We start from the raw sequence: 22,635 nt of genomic DNA, 5'->3' as shown, positions 1-22,635 counted from the left end.
GAAGTGGAAAAGAAATGTGAAAGAAAACATTATTTTTGGAATCAAACAGATCTAGAATCGGAGAACCCACATTTCTGGAAAATCTCTGAGCAGGTCTAGAGGGAGAAGGATGGTTTGATAGAGGAGGGACACTATTTTCATGGAGTCAGCATGGACATTATCTGCCTTTGAACGGACTTAGTAGATGTGAAGAAGAGATGGCTTTACACAGAGCTTCAGAGGAAGAAGGCCACATGTAATATAAAGCGAAATTAGGTACCCCCAAGTCATGTAGGCTAGTCTTGGCTGTAAGAATGTCTGTCAGTAACAAAAGTGTTTTACCTTCCGTAGTTCATAGATCATGTGTTTAGGTCTCCAAATGGTTTGAGGACTAGGAATGTGAATAATAAAAGACCAATCTGCCACCCACTGTGGAAAAACAGGGCAATGCCCCATTCCACACACAGTGCCTGAATGCCTATTACGGTGCACAAAGCTTCACGGGATGGCTGGGCAACGACCCTCTAGTAGGGGTGATGAGCACAGACAATATCTAAGTTGTTCTTGACATTCTCATTATAGATGTTGTAACTGGTTGATTTTGCCCACTATGTGAGTAACTTTCCTAAGTTTGGTTAAGGGGGAGCTTGGGTGGCGGTGTAACAAAATCATGGATGGATGGATAGGTGTTGGATGGGAAAAGTAGCACACAAGGGAGAAGCATGACAGTGAGATCTTGAAACTTAAGGTGGAAGAGCACCACATAGAGCAGAGGGTTGGTATTGGTATTGAGGGAGAAGCACACAAAGAAGAGAGCTGGAAAACAGATGCACTCTCAAGGAAAGTTTAAGCAAAAAGAAAAATTGAGTTTCCTAATAGTAAGCAGTGGAAGGATAGAAGTCAGCCAAGCCAACGTGAGGTAAAAAGGCTATTCTCCAGGATAGGGACAAACACAAGATCGAACAATATGGACAAGGAAAACCAATGAATAAAAACAAGCAAATGACAGTGACAACCAATTGTAAACAATAGGTGGGCTGAAAGGCCAATGTAAGTCTTAGTAAGCCCACAATAGGTCAATATGAATCATACAGCTTGCTCTGTCTGGTAGACTCAACCTAATGAAATGTAAATTAGATCACTGCAGTCATCGGCCTTCTTCAATTTCATTGTGATGGGCCCTCATTTAGAGCCGGTGTGCATGGGAGGCACATGTCTCATACCTAAAGGTCAAGGTGGATGTCTTATGAGCTCTTATGAGTATAATTTTCACTTTTTGTCACTGAAGTCAGAGAGAGGCACTTTTTCCACGACTGCAGAGGGCATGCCTACGAAGGTGGGCAATAAAGGTATATGTTAGTAGTCTCTGGAAAATCACTGTAATATTCTAGCCCATCTTGGGACAGTAGTGGGGTATGGTGTCTCTTTGTTGTGGTGGTAATTGACTGAGAATTGTGGAGGGCATCATATCTGTAATATTCAACAGCACAAATTTTGTGACATGCAATTGGATACACCGATGTTTGCAATTTCTGTTGTTTTTCTTCTCATGTATTAGTAAAACAATAAAAAAAAATAGTTACAAGTTTAGGCTTTCAGTAGAAATCCTATACTAGACAAATACACAATCACCTCTGCACCTTGGTGCGCGGTGATGGATCGCACAAGAGAGCATGCCGGGGTGCCAGCACGGGGATGACACCAGCAGCAGGCCTATCTTTGTGGGTGAGGCGCTGCACTGGGTTTTCATCCTTGTGCAAAGCCCACAGTCAGTTCGGCCTTAAGATTTATAGCTACAGATATAAAATGAAATGTTAAAATGAAATGATATATCTACACTATTACACTGATTGAATAAGTGTGATTCACTTTCTCTTAAAACCCTACTTCCTGTTGCAGGCATCCTTACAAATAGCCACGTGAACATTCTTCATGACAATTTGTGAACAGACGTAGAAGACGTATTCTCTAATCTCATTCTGTAAATCACAAGGGCCAAATTAGTAGATAGGCATTAATATGTCTTATTTTAATCATTACAATGAATGTTTCGAATGAAGATTTACTTTGGGTATGTGCCAGTTGTAAGACGATTTGCCAGAAGAAAATACGATTAGGTACTCATTAGATTGTTTATCTCTGCTATGTATTAGCAGATGGCAATTCGACAAACTGTGGCTTTATCACAGACTATTCGCTCGCTGACAAGCCAACTACTTGTCAACATCGAGCAAACCATTTTGGCATTGCCATTCCAGTAAATGAGGTTTCTTCAGCAACAACAACAGCAATGGAACTTGAATCCGCCAGGGACCTAGTAACGCTAAATTACTCCTAAAATGTTTCTTGAATTCTGTGGCAAGCATTACTTAAAAGGAGCAGGCGGCCAGTACTTCATTCTGCCTCTTTCATTGTTTGAAGTCTGTCTGAAAATCAGACCCCTGCTTTAACAATAAATCATGATAACAGCAGGTGGAGTGGTTGAGTTATTTGAAGCACTATTGTGTGTCAGTGAAATTAATACATTCTTGGAATTACATATATATTCGCTCAAGCCTCAAATCAGACTGTTCTGATTCAAACCAGACCCTAAAATCATCAAAACTAAAGATTCACACAGCCTTATTTTTGTAAACAGAATCTCCTCGTGTAAATACAAACAACCACACTGGCTGTGATTTACAGATATGTAACTCACATCACGTCTTACTCCTCTCTGTCATTTTTAGATTGAGTGCACAAGTGCTCTTGACGTGTTGTAATCTATTTGTGGGCTTTTAACCACGCCCACCACACACCCATCACTATCACTAGTTCATGCGCTTGCCTTTCAAAAATCCTTTGTTATCATTGGTAAATGCTTTACGTTTGTCCAGCCTTGGGGCAGTTTTGTTACTGACTTGCAGATTGACCCTGTTACATGGATAATTGCACAACTACCAATATACTTCAGCGTGGGCGAACCACTTTTTTCTTTTGTGGCTCTCCTTTGCGCTCATGGAGTTGCTTATGACAACTGTTTTACTTTTCATTTTCAATTTATGTGGCAAGAAAAGTCCAGTTAGGAATTTACAATGCTAATAGCTCTAACTCGAGCAAATGTGAGACCTACTGCATTGCAAATGCTTGCAATGTTGATGTTGTGAGTGAAGGGGGTTATCTGTCCGTAAAAATCAGTAGGTAGTTCCCCAGACTCAGGTCATTGTTACGACCCTCGTGGTCATGAGACCGCCAGGGCAGCGGTAGAGGTCGGACTGCCGCCGAACCGGTGGTCCGGCCCCCACTTTTTGACTGTGGCGAAAGAGCCACGGTCCAACTGCTGGCACTGCCAGGATACCGCTGGTAGACACCCTGGCAGTGCCAGCGGTCCTAATCCACCAGGGCAGCGCTGGGGATTATGACTTCTGTATCCGCCAGCCTTTGCATGGCGGTTCCACTTGGCATGGGCAGTGCAGGGCCCCCATGGACAGCCATGTTGTGGTTTTCACTGCCTGCAGACCTGACGCACCGCAGCATTACCGCTGGTTCTATTATGACCCAGCGTCAATGTTGTGATGAGTTTTCTACTGGGCCAATGAGGGAAAATGCTGTTTCCTCCCCTGGCCCAGCAGGAAACTCTTAATAGAGCCAGCGGGCAGAAGACGGGACTAGCGGCCTTCCATCCTAAAGAGTTTGGCGAGTGGCCTCCGCCGCCCGCCAAACTCTTAATGAGGCCCTCAGGGTGTCCTGGCTATCAGTAAATCCAGGGTCGTGATGGAATTATGGGCCAAAGCACAGCAGCACTCGGAATCAGGGCCCTTTGTGATATTGTCATCTCAAGACGCTGATTGGATGGCAGTCTTACTAGTCAGCCCTAAGTACACAGGCAACTGTCTGAGAATCCTGATTACAAAGTTGATGGCATATGTTTCAAACGGAAAGAGTTGTCATTTTCTGATGTATTTAGATAAAAATTAGTTAAATGTTATAAATCACATTACAACTGTTAACGTGTCCCTTTATGATAATTTATTACACATCAGGACTCGTTTTAGGCCAATGAATCTTTTGACCCAGTTGAGAGACACCTTAGGACGAGATAACTAATCAATATGTCAATCAATACGTCAATAATGTCATCAATATTTATCACAACAATACATTTCACTTTACTCAAAGTCATTAATAAATTCAAGACACTACCATGACCTTGCAGTCATGAATAACCACAACAGTTTAGTAGAATTTTATGATGTTTATTCCCTATTTGATTCCAATTCTAAAAGCATTTGTGTTAAACTCAAAACCAAAACACTCAATAACATTGTCATAATTTGGCAACTCGAATAAGACTTAGACAACGCGAGGAACGCAATTATTAACACATAACACAACGTCAACATAGGTCAATTTAGCAGAGTGTCATCAACGCGTCAGTTCAACAAAACATAGATTCAGTCATTTGTCTATTTGCGTCGGCGTAGTGAACCCCTGTACTAACCACTAATTAGCATTGGCATGTTGGGCTTCATGCAAAACAATTTAGAACACCAATTTGGAAAACATCCAACTATGGTCCCTGTCAAAAGTAAGCAGTTGGTACCTAGAAAGGAAAAGCAAACAGACAAATCACAATTTCATTGTCATAGTTACCCTCCAAGGTTTAGGTCAGCACACAGGTTCAGTCTTTGTCTTCAGGACATCAGACAAATCGCCATCAATCAGAACTCAGCTCTGGGGCAAAAGGGGCACTTCCCTCATAAGGAAGTAAAGTGTAAAATGGGCAATTCTAAGAAAAGGATGGTTTAAGTAAAGCCAAAGTAAGTCACCAAACAGAGTGACAAAGTTTCTGGATAAAATCAATATCATTCCCTACCTAATTCCAAATGGCTCCCCGTGTCATGGGTTTTTATCCCTTTTTCGTTGTACATTCCCCTAAAATTTCATTGGTTATACCCCACTATCTTCACCCAGTTAGAAAACAGATTATGTAATTAATCTTTCACCCCATATTAGTTTACAGACATTTTATTGGTCCATATGATTGACGTCTTCAGAGGTAGCACGTCCGGTATGATTTCATCCTTCTGTAATTCTTTGCACATCTTTTGGTCAGTAGCTCCATTGTCTTCACCGGTTTAAACGACCTTCTACATTACATTAATCTACAGTGTTTCATTTTGTTCAATATTTTCTACAAGCAATGTGAATTTCATGAGAACGGATCTACTATGGTTACATTCAGCTTCTAGTTTGAAGAAAACAAGGGGTCATGTCCTTTTGCGAGTCAGCACACTGTAAGATAGGAAAAATACATTTAATATGAGAGCCAAGCAGCTAAGCTTCGGCTCATGCTAACTTAAGGCCTACAAGGATTTCAGCACAAATTCAATAACGCAATCATTAATAATTAGTATAAAACTTATTCAGTATAATAATTCATAAACATTTAGTTATTTTTATTAGTCTACGTATACATTGGCGGCCACTCCCCGTGGTCACGTTTCAAGTGCACGTTTAAGCAAAAATTCATTACTACAGTTTCTATGCGGCATTATCACACATTAATTCATAAACATTTCATGTTAATATAGATTATATAAGCTACGCTCTCTCACAACAATTTGTGTCTTCACTCAGTGTTAAATTGCAGTCTAAACTGTCATTCACACTCTGCAATTAATCATAGTTAATGTTACCTTAATTACAAGCTTCTCCTTCAATTAAAAACCAGAGATGTCGCGCAAAATCTTTAGCCTCTAGCCTCATTAAACCTTCCAACATGCTTGATACCAGGGTGTTTTTTCTTGCTGCAGGGTACGTTTTTTGGGTAGACAATGGATCCATGAATAAGTCGCTATTCTGGGCTTGTGAGATACAGCAATACATCATATGGATCGGTCTGTAGGTCAAAAACATGATTTCATAAAATAAAATGTGCTAGGGCCCGTCATCTATGTGTTTCTGTGCTTGTACTCATTGCCAGGAAAAGAAGAATATGTGGGAGATCTAACTCATCTCCCACGCCCCACGAGGGTGCTCCTCGCGCCTCAAAACAACTAGATCTAAAGCTGCTAGAAATCAACCCCAAGAGCTTTTGATAGAAACATCCTGTTGAAAGAGAAGTACTTCCTGTTGGCACCTCTGATGCAAGAAAATATTATCATACCTCCGCAGTACCAAGAGGCCTGGTTTGGCTTCCACTGGAAGCAAGAATAAAGTTTGAAACGACCTGCATCATCTTCTGCTTCAAAGCACTCCATTAAAAGCAACCAGACTATCTCCAATTCACTAAAAATATCCAACAGTCAAATAAATCTGAGGAGTAGAAACACTTTCTTTCTGGAATTAAAAAACAATCCTATATCATTGAGTAGCTAACCACACTTTCTCTGGTGTTTCTTCAATCCTATCAGACATACAGCTTTCCTTTAGAAAAATCTCAAAACTCACTTATTTCAGCTCCATCTGAATTAACCTGAATTCTACCATTACAAACCACTTCCAAATCTACTCTACTCTCTTATCGCTTTTCCTGATCTTCTAGGCTATAGTTCATATCCCAGTTATTTGCCCATCTAATTTAAACCCACACCTCTTTTTTGCTATCGCTATTCCTCATCTGCTTGTCTATGGATCATACTTCAGCTTTACCTACTCCCCATCAAACCGCCAACTCCACCCATTTAGTATGCTATTCTGTATGCCCTAACCCCTATTAATATTCCCCAACTGAGCATGATATACTCCCAATAGTGTTTCCAACTAATACTTAACATAATGGTCTATCTTCACTCCTCTGTCAATTTATTATGTTGTATAAACTAAGTAGAAATTTACTTCACCTCTAAACAGTGACTCTGTTGATCTTTTTATAAGTAAAGCACACTGCAGAGCTTAATTTGTGCTTGTTGTTTCCGGTGCTGAGCACCGGCACTTATTTTTGAGGGCCGGTGCTTATTGTTCTGCCTCAAGCATTTACAGCGAGCGAAAGACACATCTGGAAAAGACGGGGGAAGAGAAACACGAAAAAGCTTCACAATGGGATAAAGCAGAGTGAGCTGAAGGGACTGGGAGGGGCTTTACATGGATTGAAGAGGCCCGAGATGGCTTCGGGATTACGCTGCCTCAGTATTTCGTGTTCGCACATTTAATTGCAGCAGCCACATGTTTAAGTGGAGGGCTTTGAGCACCGGCACGTTTTTATTTACAAATTAAGCACTGGCACACTGATATCATTAGGTCTTGCTAAACTATGAAAAATATATAATAACATCCATAAATAAAAAGATATGCCTATAAATGAAAGGCAGTGGGTTCTAAGAGAGAAAAGATCTATTACTGCTTTGTGACCTTGTGTACCTTAAAGATGTGTTTCTTCAGCTCTTCCCTAAATTGGACAAAAGATGAGGTGGTACTTATGAATAAAGGAATGTTGTGTCCCAGTGCTTAGATGGAAATGGGCTGTTCCCTTTTTTCTAACCTATTAATCTCCAGCCTGATGGTGGTCTGACTGCAGGCGCACTGAAATCTACTGGAGGAGGTGGGCTTGTCAGTCATCATTACTTTGTTGATAATGTAGCTGATTTTGAAGATGATGTGGGCCAAGAAGGGAAGCCAAATGAATTCCATGAGGAGTCATACTTCTTGAGGCGGTGATAAGGTGTGCTGTAGCATTGAGGTCTCCCTTAAGAGGACCAGTATGGTGGCCATATATAGAAGAAATCTATGTGTCTTTCATTCTCTGATGATTTTCTTGTGAGACCTTGAGAGCTGCTTCTGGTCTCTTTTGGGGATTTTGCTCTGAGCCTTAGTTTGGCGCTTGCTGAGTATGAAATATACCCAGGAAACCCATGTTGCCAACTGTTAGTGAAAGCCAGCACATCTTTTCTAAGTGACTGAGTAAAACATCTGTGCACTTTCTTTCATGTCAGGCAGTATTTTTTGATCCAGTGCCCCATTCGCCAATTTGCATTGCATCTCAGATGTATTATCTCTGCATGCTTGCACCTGAAGGCAGGATCTGGTAACTGAGGTCTAAAAGTGTTGCGGTGCATACAATGAATTGTGGACTTTTAACACAGTGTGCATCTATTTCACCATAGCTGCAGTGAATGCCATGCTGGAGTTCAGTGCTTTCTCACAGAAGAGTGCCTCCCGGTGTACTGGCCAACCTAATGAGCCGCTGAAGGTTAACATGAAAGAGTTCAATAGAGTCACCTCCATAAGTGTTAAATTTTCTGAATGAATCTGCTTTTGCTGCCAAGCTTCATAGGACCCACTGAAGATACCAATGCCCCTGAACCAACTGAAATCTAAGGGAATGGTCAGTTTTAGACAGAGGTTACAAGAATAAATAGCTGTTGGATGATCTTGTAGTCCAACACCCACCCACCCCCGTTACCTTTACTTTGATGCGGATGGGTCAAGTCTAAAGATATTCATTTCTGAACCATTAGTCTTCCAGACTTCTTTCTGTAAGAACACTGTAAATGCCCATCGTCCAGGGATATCAGACTGTAGAAGTGTTTTTTTCTTCAGGGTTTGGTAAAATGATTTCTGACTTTATATCTCTTAAGAATACACTGGTGAGACTGAATATGTGATATTACCCATGTCTTCTGCAAAACCCTTTTTGTTAATTTTTACCATCTCACGTTTATCTTTCAGAGATCTCTGGCCTCTTTTATTGTTCCTCTCTCAGAGTCTTGCTTCCTCCATGGACGGATAAGGTGGCATCGAACATGTAATATATTTTCTCTTTCAGTTCTCTACCTTATAAAATCCAGGGTCACACAAGGTTTGATTTCTGTATTTTTTCAGTTTAGCTTTTCAGCCCTTTATTTTGTCTCCACAAACATCATGCCCCTTTCATAAGGGATAATCTGGTTTGTAATATTTTCCAAATCTTATTAGAGCCAGGTGAATTATAGCACTCTCTAACAGTCCATTTTGGATGACCATTTTATAACCACTAGACCCTCCTTTGTTGGTGTAACTAATGCTTTATTTAAGCACAGTTCTACAATGAAACTCACATATCTAATAACCAATTTGACAACTATGATCAACATCTTGTCAATATCGGTAACTCCCCAAAGGTTACATTTAGCCATGTTTTCTCTGTCTGCATTGACTGAATGCAGCAGCGTGTATTGACAACTGTTTTAAAACTTCAAAGTGCCTTTGCGTAAAGGCTTTACTCCAACTGAGAGGCTCACGCCACACTGGAGCCCACAATATATACATCTTCAAATGCAAAATTTGTTAAAAGTTAACTTGCTTATTTACCTCACTGTCAGCATTTCCATAAATGTCTCATAAATGTCTTGACCTTCTTCGGGGTGTTACAGGATTATAGAAAATAGACCATATGAGTTAGAGAGAACTATTTAAACAATGGCACTTTGACATTCTGACAAGTACGTTGAATGTACTTCTAAAGTCTTGCGCCAGACAAAGAAGAGAATGCCCCAAAATTAATGTATACCTTACAGGCAAAGAGCAAATATAAATTATATTAAAAAATAAAATGTATTGAGGCAGTGCTTTGCTACGACCTTTCTGTAAATTATACAATGCAATCTTTAATAACAATGACTGCTTGACAACGTATCCACATGTGCCCTGATACCTGGTCTTATGCATCAATTTAATCTTCACTTTTTGATTTTCTTTTTTATTAGATGCCTGTACTGACACCAATTCCTACCCCGCTTCCCAAATGAAAATAACATATTCCGTGGTAATCAACGGCAACAGTTCAATGGGCCAGCAATGGGTTAACTGATCTTCTGCTTTTTGTTTGGGAACCAATGAATCTTAGATGCAGCCAGAAGTGGGAAGTGTGGGGCCAACAATCGTGGGATTCTTATTTATACATTTCCTCAAGCTCCACAACAAAAACAGAAAAGCAGATGTGGCCAGGTACTGGTCATGTTCCAACCATGACAAAGGTAGAAGGACAGACGGTAGGACGGTATCACTCATCTGAGCTCGAGCAGGCTGGAGTGTCCAGCGGTGACTGCCAAATAGCTTAACCTCATGGGAGAGGAAGATATATAGAGTCATCTCATCATAGATTATAAGGGCAACTGCTGTACGGGGGGCAAGGAGAGAGAAATAATCTGTGAAGAAAGATGTGGTCATTGGGCAAGGGAGAACACAATGGTTTTGGATTCTTTCATATTGTGGTAAGTGGAATGAAACATCATGTAGAGAAAGAATGTTAGGTCATGAGTGTTTAAGTGATTTGTACACTCAAACTTGCATGTTTTAAACTGTCTGCCCTGGATTTGGAGCACTACGTACCTTTTGATCTTACATGCTCACATTGTTTTCTACAGTTTACATCCTTAGATTGCTTGCTGTCTCAGAAAGCCACATCCCACTATATCCCTAAAACCCTACATGGAAACCTAACCTTGACTTACTTCTACTTGATTTCTTTCAACTTGTTTCCTCTACTTTCATTCATCAGAGTGACCCTCCTCTTACTTCCCATTTTCCACATGCTTTCTATGTCTGAGTATAGTCTCATCTCAGTCTCATGCCTGTCTGCCTTAATCTCTCTAATGCTGCAATTGGCTGATTCCACATTTCATGGATCAGAACCTCTCTTTAAAACTCTATCCCTGCAACCTAACATCACCTAGTCTTCACCATCTCTCTCACCAGCTATTTACCTCAAACCACATAGCCTCCAATAACGATCATACCTAACTAGTATTATTGTCATCTATTTCAAAATAACTGGAGTAAACGCATGCAATGTTTTCTCTTGAGAGCGCACAACTAATCGCATTAACCAACATTTAACCACTGGATTAACCACTAACCTTGGATTCCGCAGAAAAGCAGTAAAGCACTTCAACGCCTCAGCAGGGTAGTAAGCGCTATATAAATACAATTACTGTAGGAAAAGACTGAAGTGTTTTTCTTTAGAGTCACATTATTCTTGTTATCCTTTCTCATTATGGTGCTATTACACTACTTCTAGGCAAACAATAGTACTTCACTCCTGTCTTCTCTTTGTTTACCTTTCTGCTCACCATGACTCTGTACTTCTGTCCTCTCTTTTTCCCTGGCACCCCTCCCATTTTCAGTTGTGGTTGGAGCAAGAGCTCTGCTGCGACCCTTGAGGTTGCTATTGATGCTCATTCCTGCTGTCTACCTTCAACTACACTTCTACTGATGACCAAAGCTTGAGTAAAGCATGCCACTTTTAATGCCTTCTCTCTCTGCTTGGTTATGCTAATTTTGACTGTTCTCTGATTCAGCGCTGATTACTTACACAGGGAATGTGGTATATTGCTTTATTATAGTGTGTAATGTGGTTAATTGAGTGAAAGGGAAGTGGTACAAAAGATGCCTCACTTTTCTAAATTTGGTTACGAGAGGAAAAATCACACTGTCAGTGCATATCTCTGCACAGACAGTGCTTAAAGGCCACACCTCTGAATGCAGCTCAGCTAAGTACAACGCATCAGGGGTTAGACTAACGCATTTTAGTGGTGGTGTCAGCATCATCACACTAGAGTGCATTAGTCATGCATTACACCTCTTCCAACCTGTAAATGTGAAAAAATAACATGTCAAGATATAATTAAACAATAGCCAGCGCAATTTGGAGAGGGCTGTTCTGCATTGCTGGCATTCCCAGGCAATTTACTGCTGGCCAGGTGGCATCACTTCAAAACATAAACAACAGCAAGTGCCAGCTCATGTGGATCCGACACCTGTTGCTTTCCAGTTGGTGAAGATGTTGACTGGTTAGCTGCCAGTGGACAGTGCGGTGGTTGAGCGGGTTGCGGGTGCCATGGGCATCATCCCTCCTGCTTTATGCCAATTTGCCTCGGTGTCCTGATCATTATCTTGGTGCGGTGCATGGGGTGAGCAGTCTTTATTTCAATGTATTCCTTCCACCATCAAGGTCTTCCCTCTACCGCAGGCTTACCTGTCTCAGGCGGGGAGGGAGAGCCTGAGACTTAGGGCCAGATGTATCATGCTCCCGGTTTGCTAATTAAGAAGTGCAAAATAGGATGTATGAAAACTGCGAGTCGGTAATAGCGATTTCTTAAAATTCACAATCGCTATTACCGAATCACAATTAGGGAATGGGACTCTATTCACCCGGTGCGAATGGTTTTGCACTACCTAATTTGCGAATTCCAATTAGGAATTCGCAAATTAGGTAATGCAAACCCCAGGGTGCTGGGGGCCGAAAGCCCCCTTTGATGCACCCCAAAAGAATATTTGAGGGCATGTGTGCGCTACTTGTCATTTTTAAAAATGCATTTATAATGCATTTTTAAAAATTGCACATGCTTACCACCAAATTGGTTTGGTGGTAATTGCATTTCCTAAATGCCCAATTCGCATTTAGGAAATGCTTGATACATGTGCTTTGGAAATCGCAAACAGGAATTCCTTATTTGCGATTTCCTATTTAGAGAATCGCAATTTGCGATTCTCTAAATGGAGTCGCAATTTCAGGGAATCGCTATTTTAGCGATTCCTTGAAATTGCATTGCGAATGCCTTTCATAAATCCTGAAAGGCATGTTTGCGTTCGCAAATGGTCGAATTTTGCGATTCACACCGTTTGCAAATGCAAAATTTTTGATACATCCGGCCTTAAGACTGTTCCTGGGGACTTACAGAGCTTGCCACATGACGCACATGACTGAAGTGAGTCACTGGACTCAGGGAAAAGCACGGGAAATAAATTGACTGTTAAAAGATTCTCTGCTCTGCAGCAGGCAAGGACGGTGTTCAGCATTCGAAAGCTGGCATTTACACAGTCGCTGCCCACCCTAGAACTAGATGACATAATGAGGAACAAAACACTTCCTCCATGCTGGCCCCTCAAAACGCAAACAACGTAATTTTTGCTGTATAATAAGAATAATATTCTTCATAACAATGCGGCAAGCAAACAGTAAACTGGTATTTTACTAGTAAATGTCACATGTTTGTGACACACTGTCAGCTTGCAGGCAAGTTTAACATCATAATGGCAGGTTTAATAATATTTAGACCCCCTGGAATATTAAGGGTTAAGTGTTATCCTTTATTGAGCATGAGTTGTGTACAAAGACTGGAAGCATGAGAGAAGACAGACTAAATGAGCAGTGAAGGAGACAAAAGAAGATGGGGAGAGGAGTGGACAAAGACGAAAAGAAGGATGACAAGAAGGGGAAAGTAGTAGGGAAAGAAGAGAAAACATAGCAGATGGAGGGAAGGAGACAGGTAGAGGGATGGAGGGAGAGATGGTGCAAAATCGAACGGGAGATCATGAAGAAGGGGAAGTTAGAACGAATGGACAGGGTTGAGGTCAAGATTGAGAAAAGGCGAGGGATAAAAGAAAGAAGGGTGTGACACAAAATGTAGCGGAGAGAAATGACAAAGAAAGAGAGAGAAAAGACTAGGCGTCAAAGAGAAAGTTGAAGAGGAGAGGGGAAAGTGTGTCAGGAGTTTCCTCGTCTGTATCAATAAGGAAACTGTTGGTATTGTGACTGAGGTACTATCTAAAATCATATTCGAGCCAGCCTGATTTCGGGCTGGGCTTTAATGCACAATATTCAGCTTTTTGGAAGTAGTGCTAAATCTGGAGGAAAATACACCAGTGGAATTTCCTTGACCATGGAGACAGACCTGCAAAGGAACCAGTACTGGTAGATTCGCTTTTAGCACTTCCTGCAGAAATAGGATTTTGAATTACCAAACTGATCTAAATCAGTTTTCGGCCTTCCCACTGCCAGAGGCAGAACATGAACCCCTCACTTCCCTAGATCATCTTTGGACGTGTGTGGGACTCAACACACTCTCAACACTAGGACAACATGCCAATGAAATCCCAAGGGTCCACATCTGCAAATGCCAGGATCCACAGCAGAAGACAGTCAGGGACTGCTCCTGAGTCTGTTTATTTTGAGCAGATTGTGACCAGCATTCTAAGTCTGTCCTGATGCAAAATCTTTCACTGGAAGGCAAATAGTGGGTAAAAATGCAGGTAATTGTGGCTGCAATAAGCACTTCAGGGGTACAGCAGCTGTTTCAAGGCAGTATGCAGAGCATCACATTACGAAAAGGGGGATCAGTTCAGCTATTTACCTCATTACATTAACTTAACTGCTTTGTTCTCTTTTACAATGTCACACAAGATGTCACACATAAAGCACTGAAATGTTAGACATAAATGCATTGAAAAAATGACAATGTCACACATATGTGACCCGAAACGTTGACAGCTATGTGAATGTCTTATGATTCAAAAAGGCTCTGAGTAAATACAATTAAAAATATGACCTGTCCGTGGCCTGTGATTTTACAGAGCTCAGCATCTTCCAAGTTTCTTAAAAAGTTAAATTGTGGAGAAATGAGCACGGGGCGCTATTCTACTTAGCATGACTAAAAAGAAGTTATAATAATTTGCTGCACAACTGCAGATGTGTGTAGAACACACGCTCATCTATCTAGGAAGCGATATGGTAATAAAACAAAGTAAAATCATTACAAGAATATCAAATTTATCCCGGAAATTGAGCTCGTTAAAATATAATGGGGATGAAAGATAAGTTTATGTTGATGGCGAGTTCTAATGTATGCTTCTATCGTTTTCGCTGCTCGTTGATCATTTGTAAAAGGACACCATTAAGAGATGCATGTCATTAAAGAAAATGCTAATCTGGCTATGCAGCTAGATGCTTCTACTATATTTTCCTCCATTGTGAAAAACACAAATGTTACATTTACCAAACTGCCTAATTTTGATTTCCTCTCCTGTCTTTTTCTTTGACCACCCTACAGGTTTTCTCTCTTCATCCCAATGTCGGATTTTTTCATCACTGCTTTTACTCCATTTGCACTGTTTTCGTACTTTTCTGTTCCTCGTTATGCCCCCTTTTTCTGCCTTTTTCTCTTTTGCTTTGACGGTAAACAATAAACCCCTGGTCTCGAAAAAGAGTGCTGGTGTTCACCACCTGCATCCACTTGCCAAATTAGGTACTGATCAGGCATCTTCATCAAGCATTTACCTAATACCGTCTATCCCCTCCTCCCATCTTTCTCTGCTCTGATCCTTCCCTACCCTGCCGCTTCACCCATCAGTGTCTGTAACTGAGCCATGCTTGCAGGAGCAGCAATAGAATCAGGGAAATTGAGAGCATGTTTGTTGACTAGTAATCTTTAAACTGGCCATATGTGAATACATTGAGAGTGAAATAACACTTCCACTTTGGGGCAGCAAAAGCAATAATCGAAAGAACATCATGGCAAATACAGATGAAGAAATCACACCTAAATTGACGCAAGGCAGATTAAACATTCAGTGGAGATGACAGTGACAAAAAACCAGAAGCCTTTTGAGACCATTTTGAGCTTCTGGCCTCGATTTAAAAAACACTGTAAACTTAGATTTAGACATATAGCTAGTTTACGTTTACATTTCTTTGAATTCTTAAAATGTTAAAGATGCTACATCTCAAGACTTCTAACCTATTTTTGCTTGACTGTGTGTTAAAATGGACAGCACTCTACTGATGAACAGACAAACTGGAACATATTCATTACACAATGGGGGTCATTACGACCCTGGCGGCCGGCGGTATGTTGGCGGTAACACCGCCAACAGGCTGGCGGTGTTCCGCCAGCAATTATGACCGTGGCGGAATTGCCACGGCCATACCGCCGGCCCCTCCATTTTCCCGCCAGGATTCCGCCTGCCGTTCATAATCCCCCGGGCAGCGGTGCAAGCACCGCTGCCCTGGGGATTATGAGTCCCCGACCGCCGACCTGTCCATGGCGGTACACACCGCCATGGAAAGGCCGGCGGTAAGGGGACTTGGGGTGCCCCTGGGGGCCCCTGCACTGCCCATGCACTTGGCATGGGCAGTGCAGGGGCCCCCATGCATAGCCCCGTCGCGCATTTCACTGCCCGAATTTCGGGCAGTGAAATAAGCGACGGGTGCTACTGCACCCGCTGCACACCAGCATTGCCGCCAGCTCTATTACGAGCTGGCTGCAATGTTGATGTGACATTTCCGCTGGGCCAGCGGAAATGTCATAATAGGGAGACAGAAATACCGCCGGCAATGGCGGTATTCTGTCTCCCGTGGCCTCAGCGGTCTTTTGAAAAGACCGCCGAGGTCGTAATGACCCCCAATGTTCTTAATTTGAGTTACATTAAAAATATGTAGTATATGCTCACAATACATACATGTTTGTAGAAATCTATCCCAATTTCAAAAGCTGCAATGTCCTGTGGAATAATTTTCGTGCTATACATGGGACCAAATAAAAAATATTATTTCTGTTGCCGTGCAATGTATCCAGACTAGTGGTATGAAATATTTTATTAGCAGTAGTAGACATTTGGTTGTCTATTATCCTCAGTTCTCCCTTCTTAATCACAAGTATCACGCCCTGGGGACTACTAATTTTGCATTACCCCTTGTGTCTTTTGCAAGGTCTGTTTTTTACTCATGATTCTCGAGCTTGGTTATATCTTGAATCTTGATAACGTTCCTGTTATCTCCTGAGGGACAGAAATGCCGACTGCAATCCTAGGCCCTTGTCTATATTGCGGATTGGCCATGAATGTGCCATGCTATTTTTGTTTTTAGATACACACTCTTGATCACTATTGTCACATTTATATATCACTGATGAGAAAGCATGGAGCATGTTCTTCACTCACACCCACTGTGCTGTTACACAATGTTTTTATAAAGAAACATTTTCCTGATTATTCCTTGGAATAAATGACAGTTTGGTTTGTGGCATTGCAGCATTCATTTGTCTAGGAGCCATTGCTTTGTATCACAGTGTTTACCCAACATTCTCAGGTTGCTTTATTATAAAGACCCAAAAAACAAATCAAGGCAGCAGAAGATCCATTATTTGTGTTCAATCTTCTCAACTAAATTCCAAGGGGCCTTTTCACAAACTGCATTACTACAGTACTACAGATTGCCATTCCCGAACCTACAAGTGTAAATCTCGACCTCTGCCTCTCCTATCTTTTCTATGAGACGATCCTCACACAGGTATGTTTACTACTTAGTAGTAAATGTGAGTGACAAGGGGGAGTTGTTCAAATTGTTATGGCTTCCCTACAAAATAGGTGGGGTGTAGGGAGGAATAAAGAGGGGTTAAGGGAGGATTAAGGAGGGCTTTAGGGAGTGACAGAGACCCACCCACAAATGAGTACGTCCATTGCTATTCACAAACTGCATTCCTAAAGTTACTATAGCCAAAAAAGACTTAAAACAGTAGTAAATGTACACCAACTCAGAGTTAGAGCATGTCTAGCATCACACTGGTACTGCAGCACCCTCCCACAGAAAACAATGGCAGTAGGGATGTTGCCAGGGAGGAGTTTGCCGTATGGTAAAGTATAGGGAAATTTTAAAAGGTTTAAATTATAATGTAAATTAATTTTATATATTTATTTTAAATGAACAATAACAAATGCTACAGCACTATTAACTTACTTTTCAACTAAATATTTGATTAATATACATACATAAATTAAATTAATATTATTTTTGAAACCAAATAAGCACACCTCTAGTAAAAAAAAACCTGTTTTATTATGTATTGCTATTTATTAAAAGTGATCTATCTAATTAATTAAAAGAACTGTCATTACATGTTAATAATAATTACATTATTTTTAATTTAAAAACGTTATTAAAATATGTTAAACTAAAAAGGTTTAGTTTTAGAAAATGTTAAATGTATTCGCATTCTTAATTATTTTGAATCATTTAATTTAACATTATTTTCTGTGGGTTTTATTTAAGTTACTGCCTCGATTATTTTTTTGGGAGGGTACTGCAGTATCAGTGCTCGCCCATGTTTGGTGCTGGACTTACTACTGCTCCCTTTTGGCAGCAGTAACTTCACACTCATAAATTTGGCTTCACCCCCCTGTTTCAGATGGTGGAGACAGTTAATTCTATTCTTTTAACTAACTTTACACTTAGAATTTATGAAAAGTCCAAAGTAGTAAAGCTACTCAAAGGTGGAAGAGTAAAATTACTAGTAGTAAATCTACATGTGTAGATTTACCTGTGTGAAAAAGCGCCCAAGAGTACACAAATGATCTGCTCAAGTATGCTTTTAAGTTTTTAATAAAAAAAAGCTGTGCTTTAGGTTTTTAAAAGAGGCTCTGCTAAACATAATGCCTTCTTCTGGCATTTTCTGTTACTAGGTTATGCACTCTATTTCTTGACCCACTTGCTATTTGAACTGGAACCCTGATATAGTTGTATGTCAGAATATTGAAGTCTGAACTATGGTATGGCATAAATATGCAAGTTTTGCAAGCCCTAAAACTGGCTCACATCAAAACAGCAGCGTGTAGGAAACAAAAAGATTTGGCAGTTATAGCAGTTAACAGTGAAAATTGATATGGGATCCTGAGACTTTGCACACTTGAGGTCGCAAACACAATCCTATAATATAGTTCAGTAGTTAACTGGTTGTCGTAGTACAACCATTCATAGACCTTCATAAGACTCTAGAGTGTCAACCTATTCTTTAAGAAATAGAGGACAAAAATCAGTTTGTGGCATACTGAAAATGGAATTAGGAAGGATATATCCACTGTGGTGTGCTTCCTAGCAAGTCCTGTAATGGAACACAACAATACAATGACAAACTATATTGAAAACGCAGCACAGAAACTAAATAACAATGATGAAGTCAAATTGTGCAAGACACCCTGTAAAGCTTACATATTTTAAGAGTGATAAGGAGCTTGACATGAAAATATTTACACTTGCCACTAAAACTGTCATATACTCGTTCCCAGATGTGCCAAAATATTAACTTTTTCTTAAAATTCGTTTGATCAGAAGAATATATAACTTGTGAAGAGACAAGGAGGGGGCTTTTCGATATACAAGGACAAACTGTCACTGTTACCTATTTGTCTTTCCAGGTCGGCTGCTTCATCGGGGGTGGCGCGAGGAAGTACCCCAGGGTCACTGAAGCTAGTCCGTAACAGGGTCCCCATCACGAAGAAGAAGAGAATCCCACCAATAACAGGAATAGCAGGTGTGATGTTTACTGCCAAATACGGGCAACTGGAAAACAAACACAAAAGAGCACTATTATTACCCAGAAAGGACTGCTTATTTGCTTGTGATGGTTAACCACCTTCCTTGCATCTTTTCAATTTCAGCCCTGCACCATGCATGCACAAATGACAATTCCCCTCCAACAAACAAAAAAATAAATCTATTATCAGGGTTTTGTTCCCTGCTTTTTTCTTAATTCAACCAAAGAGAAACAATGCAGACATTGCTTTGCCACTTTTGAATGCAGATTAAAAGTCTTTGATTAATATTTGTAGGAAGCTGGCCTGGTGTGTGGTGGTTACCTAAGGTACTTACACCTTATACCAGGTAACCCCTTTTAGTGTTGTGTAGGCAGTGTCTAGAAGTCAGGCTCTCTAGAGGTAACTTTCGATGAGCAGCCAAGGCTTATCTAGGGCGCAATACCACTATAGTCACACAGCACTCACACACATGAAAGAAAACACTTAGGGCCTGATTTATGAAAAGTTTGCACCACCTTAGTGTCATTTTTTTATGCAAAAGTGGCGCAAACTTACAAAATACAAATATATTTTGTAAATTTGCGCCGCTTTTACATCAAAAATTGACGCTAAGGCGGCGCAAACTTTTCATAAATCAGGCCCTCAGTGTTACAAAAATAAAGGTACTTTATTTTAGTGACCCAATACCAAAAAGTACTAGAGAGGCAATCCTCCAATAAGAGGTAACACACTAAATATATACACTAGTTACCAGAAATAGGCATAGAAAGTGAAAAAAACAGAGCAAATGTAGTTAGACAACAGTGACCTTAGGGGGAGTCCAAACCATATACTAAAAAAGTGGAATGCGAACACAGGACCCCCTCATCGGTAAGTGGAATGTATAGAGGGCAGCTGGGGTACTAGGAAACCCCAAAGGTAAGTACCACAGTGCCCCCTAGCGACCAGAAGAAAAGGAGTAAGTTAGTGGATTTTCCCCAAACCACCAAAAAGGAAGGAAAATAAGAAAATGCAACACCCAGACAAGACTGGAAGAAACCAGCGGTGTGTTCATGAAGAGGAAGACCTTTGGAAGAAGGGGACCAAGTCCAGAAGTCACAGAAGAGTCCTAGAGGATTAGGAGCTACTACCCACACAGCTGTGGATGCAGGAGTTGGTCGACAGTGAGGTGAGGAACGTCAGCACTGCAGCCCTGGAGTCTTTAAAGAGTTCCTGAGGGGTGCAGACGACCTTCAACGCTGGAAGAAGAATTGCAGTCGGTGTTGGTGCAGGAAATCCACCAACAAGCCTTGGCAAAGACAAAGGTTGTGGTTAGTGAAAAGTGTAGCTGCCGGGGACCAGCAAGGCCCAGGAAGACACAACCCAGGAGGGAGAGTCAGACAGGACCCTCAACGACACAGAAAGCCCACAGAAGCAAAGACAGCCCTCACAGGACGGGGCACAGGAGTCGCAGAAGAGCCCACGCAGCACAACTGAAGAAGGGTCCCAAGCTGCAGAAGAACCACCAACAGGGCTGTGCATCACAGAAAGGAGTGCTGGGGGTTGGAGCTACATGCAGCCTGAAGATCCTTTGGAGGAGATGCGAACAAGCCTTGGCAGCTGCAGGAGACGTGGTACATTGGGGTACTGTCCTGTGTGGGAAGGCAAGGGCTTACCTCCACTAAAGTTGGACAGCTGGCAGAGAGGATCAAGAGAACTACTCCGGACCACCACCTGTGATGCAGGATCCATGCAGCTCGGGATGAGAGGAGATCTACACAGCCGGTCGTTATTGCAGTAGGTGCCTGCGGATGCATGGGAGTGACGCCTTCAATCCAAGGGAGATTCCTTCTTCCTTCTCATGCAGACTGAGAGGATGCAAAGCCGGGAAAATGTTGCAGAAGCTGGAAGGAGCCGTGGAAACATTGTTGCAAGAAGAATCTTCTTCATTGATGCAGATTGTCCATTCCTGGAGGGTCCAGTCACTGTTCCAGTGGCTAAAAGTCGAAGTAAGGTTGCAGAGGAGTCCAGATGGAATCTTGCAAGCGGAATCTGAGGACCCACCTAAGAGAGAGATCCTAAATAGCCCTGAAAGGGGGACTGCTCACCTAGCCAGGTGACCACCTATAAGGAGGGGACTCTGACATCACCTGCCTGGCCTGGCCACTCAGATGCTCCCAGAGGTCCCTGCCAACCTTGGGCTCAAGATGGCAGAACCTAGGGATCCTCTGGAGGAGCCCTGGGCACCACCCATAGGGTGGTGGTGGACACGGGAGAGGGCACTCCCCTTTTCATTGTCCAGTTTCACGCCAGAGCAGCAACTGGAGGTCCCTGAACCGGTGTAGACTGGTTTGTGCATGGAGGGCACCACATGTGCCCTTCAAAGCTTACCAGTGGCTTGGGGAAGCTACCCCTCCAGAGCCATGTAACACCTATTTCCAAAGGGAGAGGGTGTTACCCCCCTCTCCAAAAGGAAATCCTTTGTTTGCCTTTCTGGGCTTGAGCTGTTCAAGCAGCAGGAGGGTAGAAACCTGTTGAAGGGGTGGCAGCAGCTTGGGCTGCCTGAATATCCCTGGAAGACTGGTAGGAACAATGCTGGGAGTCCTCTAGAGAGCCCCCAGAGTACATGGAATCACACTTCCAATGCTGGCAACAGTATTGGGGTATGATTCCGAAATGTTTGATACCAAACATGCCTAGGTTCAGAGTTACCATTATGTAGCTGGACATAGGTAATAACCTATGTCCAGCACACGCATAAAATAGTGTCCCTGAGCTCACGAAGTCCATGAAAATGGCACTGGAGTTCATGGGGGCACCTCTGCTAGTGCAGGGGGTCCCTCACATACAGGTACCTGCACCCTACCCTCTGGGCTAGGAGGGCCTGCCATAGGGGTAACTTACAGTAGTGACCTGTAGTGAAAAAGAGTGCATGCACCCTTTCACACAGGCTGCAATAGCAGGCCTGCAGAACACTGGGCTTCCCATGGGTGGTATAATACATGCTGCAGCCCCTGGGGATCCCCTGGTAACCCAATGAGCAGGGTACCTGTGTACCATATACTCAGGACTTACATGGGGGCACCGGTGTGCCAAATGTGGGGTGAAAATGGTACAAGTTACCAAGTTAGAAGGGAGAGAGCATAATCACTGGGGTCCTGGTTACCAGGATTCCAGTGAACACAGTGAAACACGCTGGCAACAGGCAAAACACTCCCCACCTCCTCCTATCCACCTATCCACCTATCTCTCTATCTCTCTATCTAACTCCCTCACTCCCCACCTCCTCCTATCCACCTATCTCTCTATCTATCTATTTCTCTATCTATCGATTTCTCTATCTATCCATTTTCTCTATCTATTTCTCTATCTCTCCCCCCCTTCCCGCCACCCCCTCTATTACCTATTCTTCCTATCCTCTCACTCTACCTCTCACCCTCACCCTCCTCTACAACCCCCCCTCCCCTATCTTCAAAACCCAACTCCTATCTGTCTTCCTAATCTCCCAAACCTCCTAACACTCTCCCCCCTCCACCCTTAAACCCCCCTCCCCCAGCTCTTCTCACTCTACCTGTCCCTCCTCCCTCGCGCTTTCCCGCCGCAACCTCCTGCTCGCCCCCGCCCCCCCAG

The 22,635-nt window shown here is 42.1% G+C and overlaps 1 protein-coding gene across 2 annotated transcripts in view; it reads right to left on the bottom strand.

Moving 5' to 3' along the window:
* ZDHHC14 (zinc finger DHHC-type palmitoyltransferase 14) overlaps positions 1–22,635 on the bottom strand; it is a 435,812-nt gene that overhangs the window by 139,522 nt on the left and 273,655 nt on the right. For both annotated transcript variants that reach the window (XM_069235302.1, XM_069235303.1), the window contains exon 2: positions 18,891–19,051. In XM_069235302.1, the coding sequence (XP_069091403.1) occupies positions 18,891–19,051 (161 nt within the window). The remainder of the gene's footprint in view (positions 1–18,890; positions 19,052–22,635) is intronic.

This window comes from Pleurodeles waltl, chromosome 5, assembly GCF_031143425.1.
Source record: "Pleurodeles waltl isolate 20211129_DDA chromosome 5, aPleWal1.hap1.20221129, whole genome shotgun sequence".
Taxonomy (NCBI): domain Eukaryota; kingdom Metazoa; phylum Chordata; class Amphibia; order Caudata; family Salamandridae; genus Pleurodeles; species Pleurodeles waltl.
The sequence above is the reverse complement of the archived record's forward strand: the minus strand, read 5'-3'. Positions and strand labels throughout refer to the sequence as shown.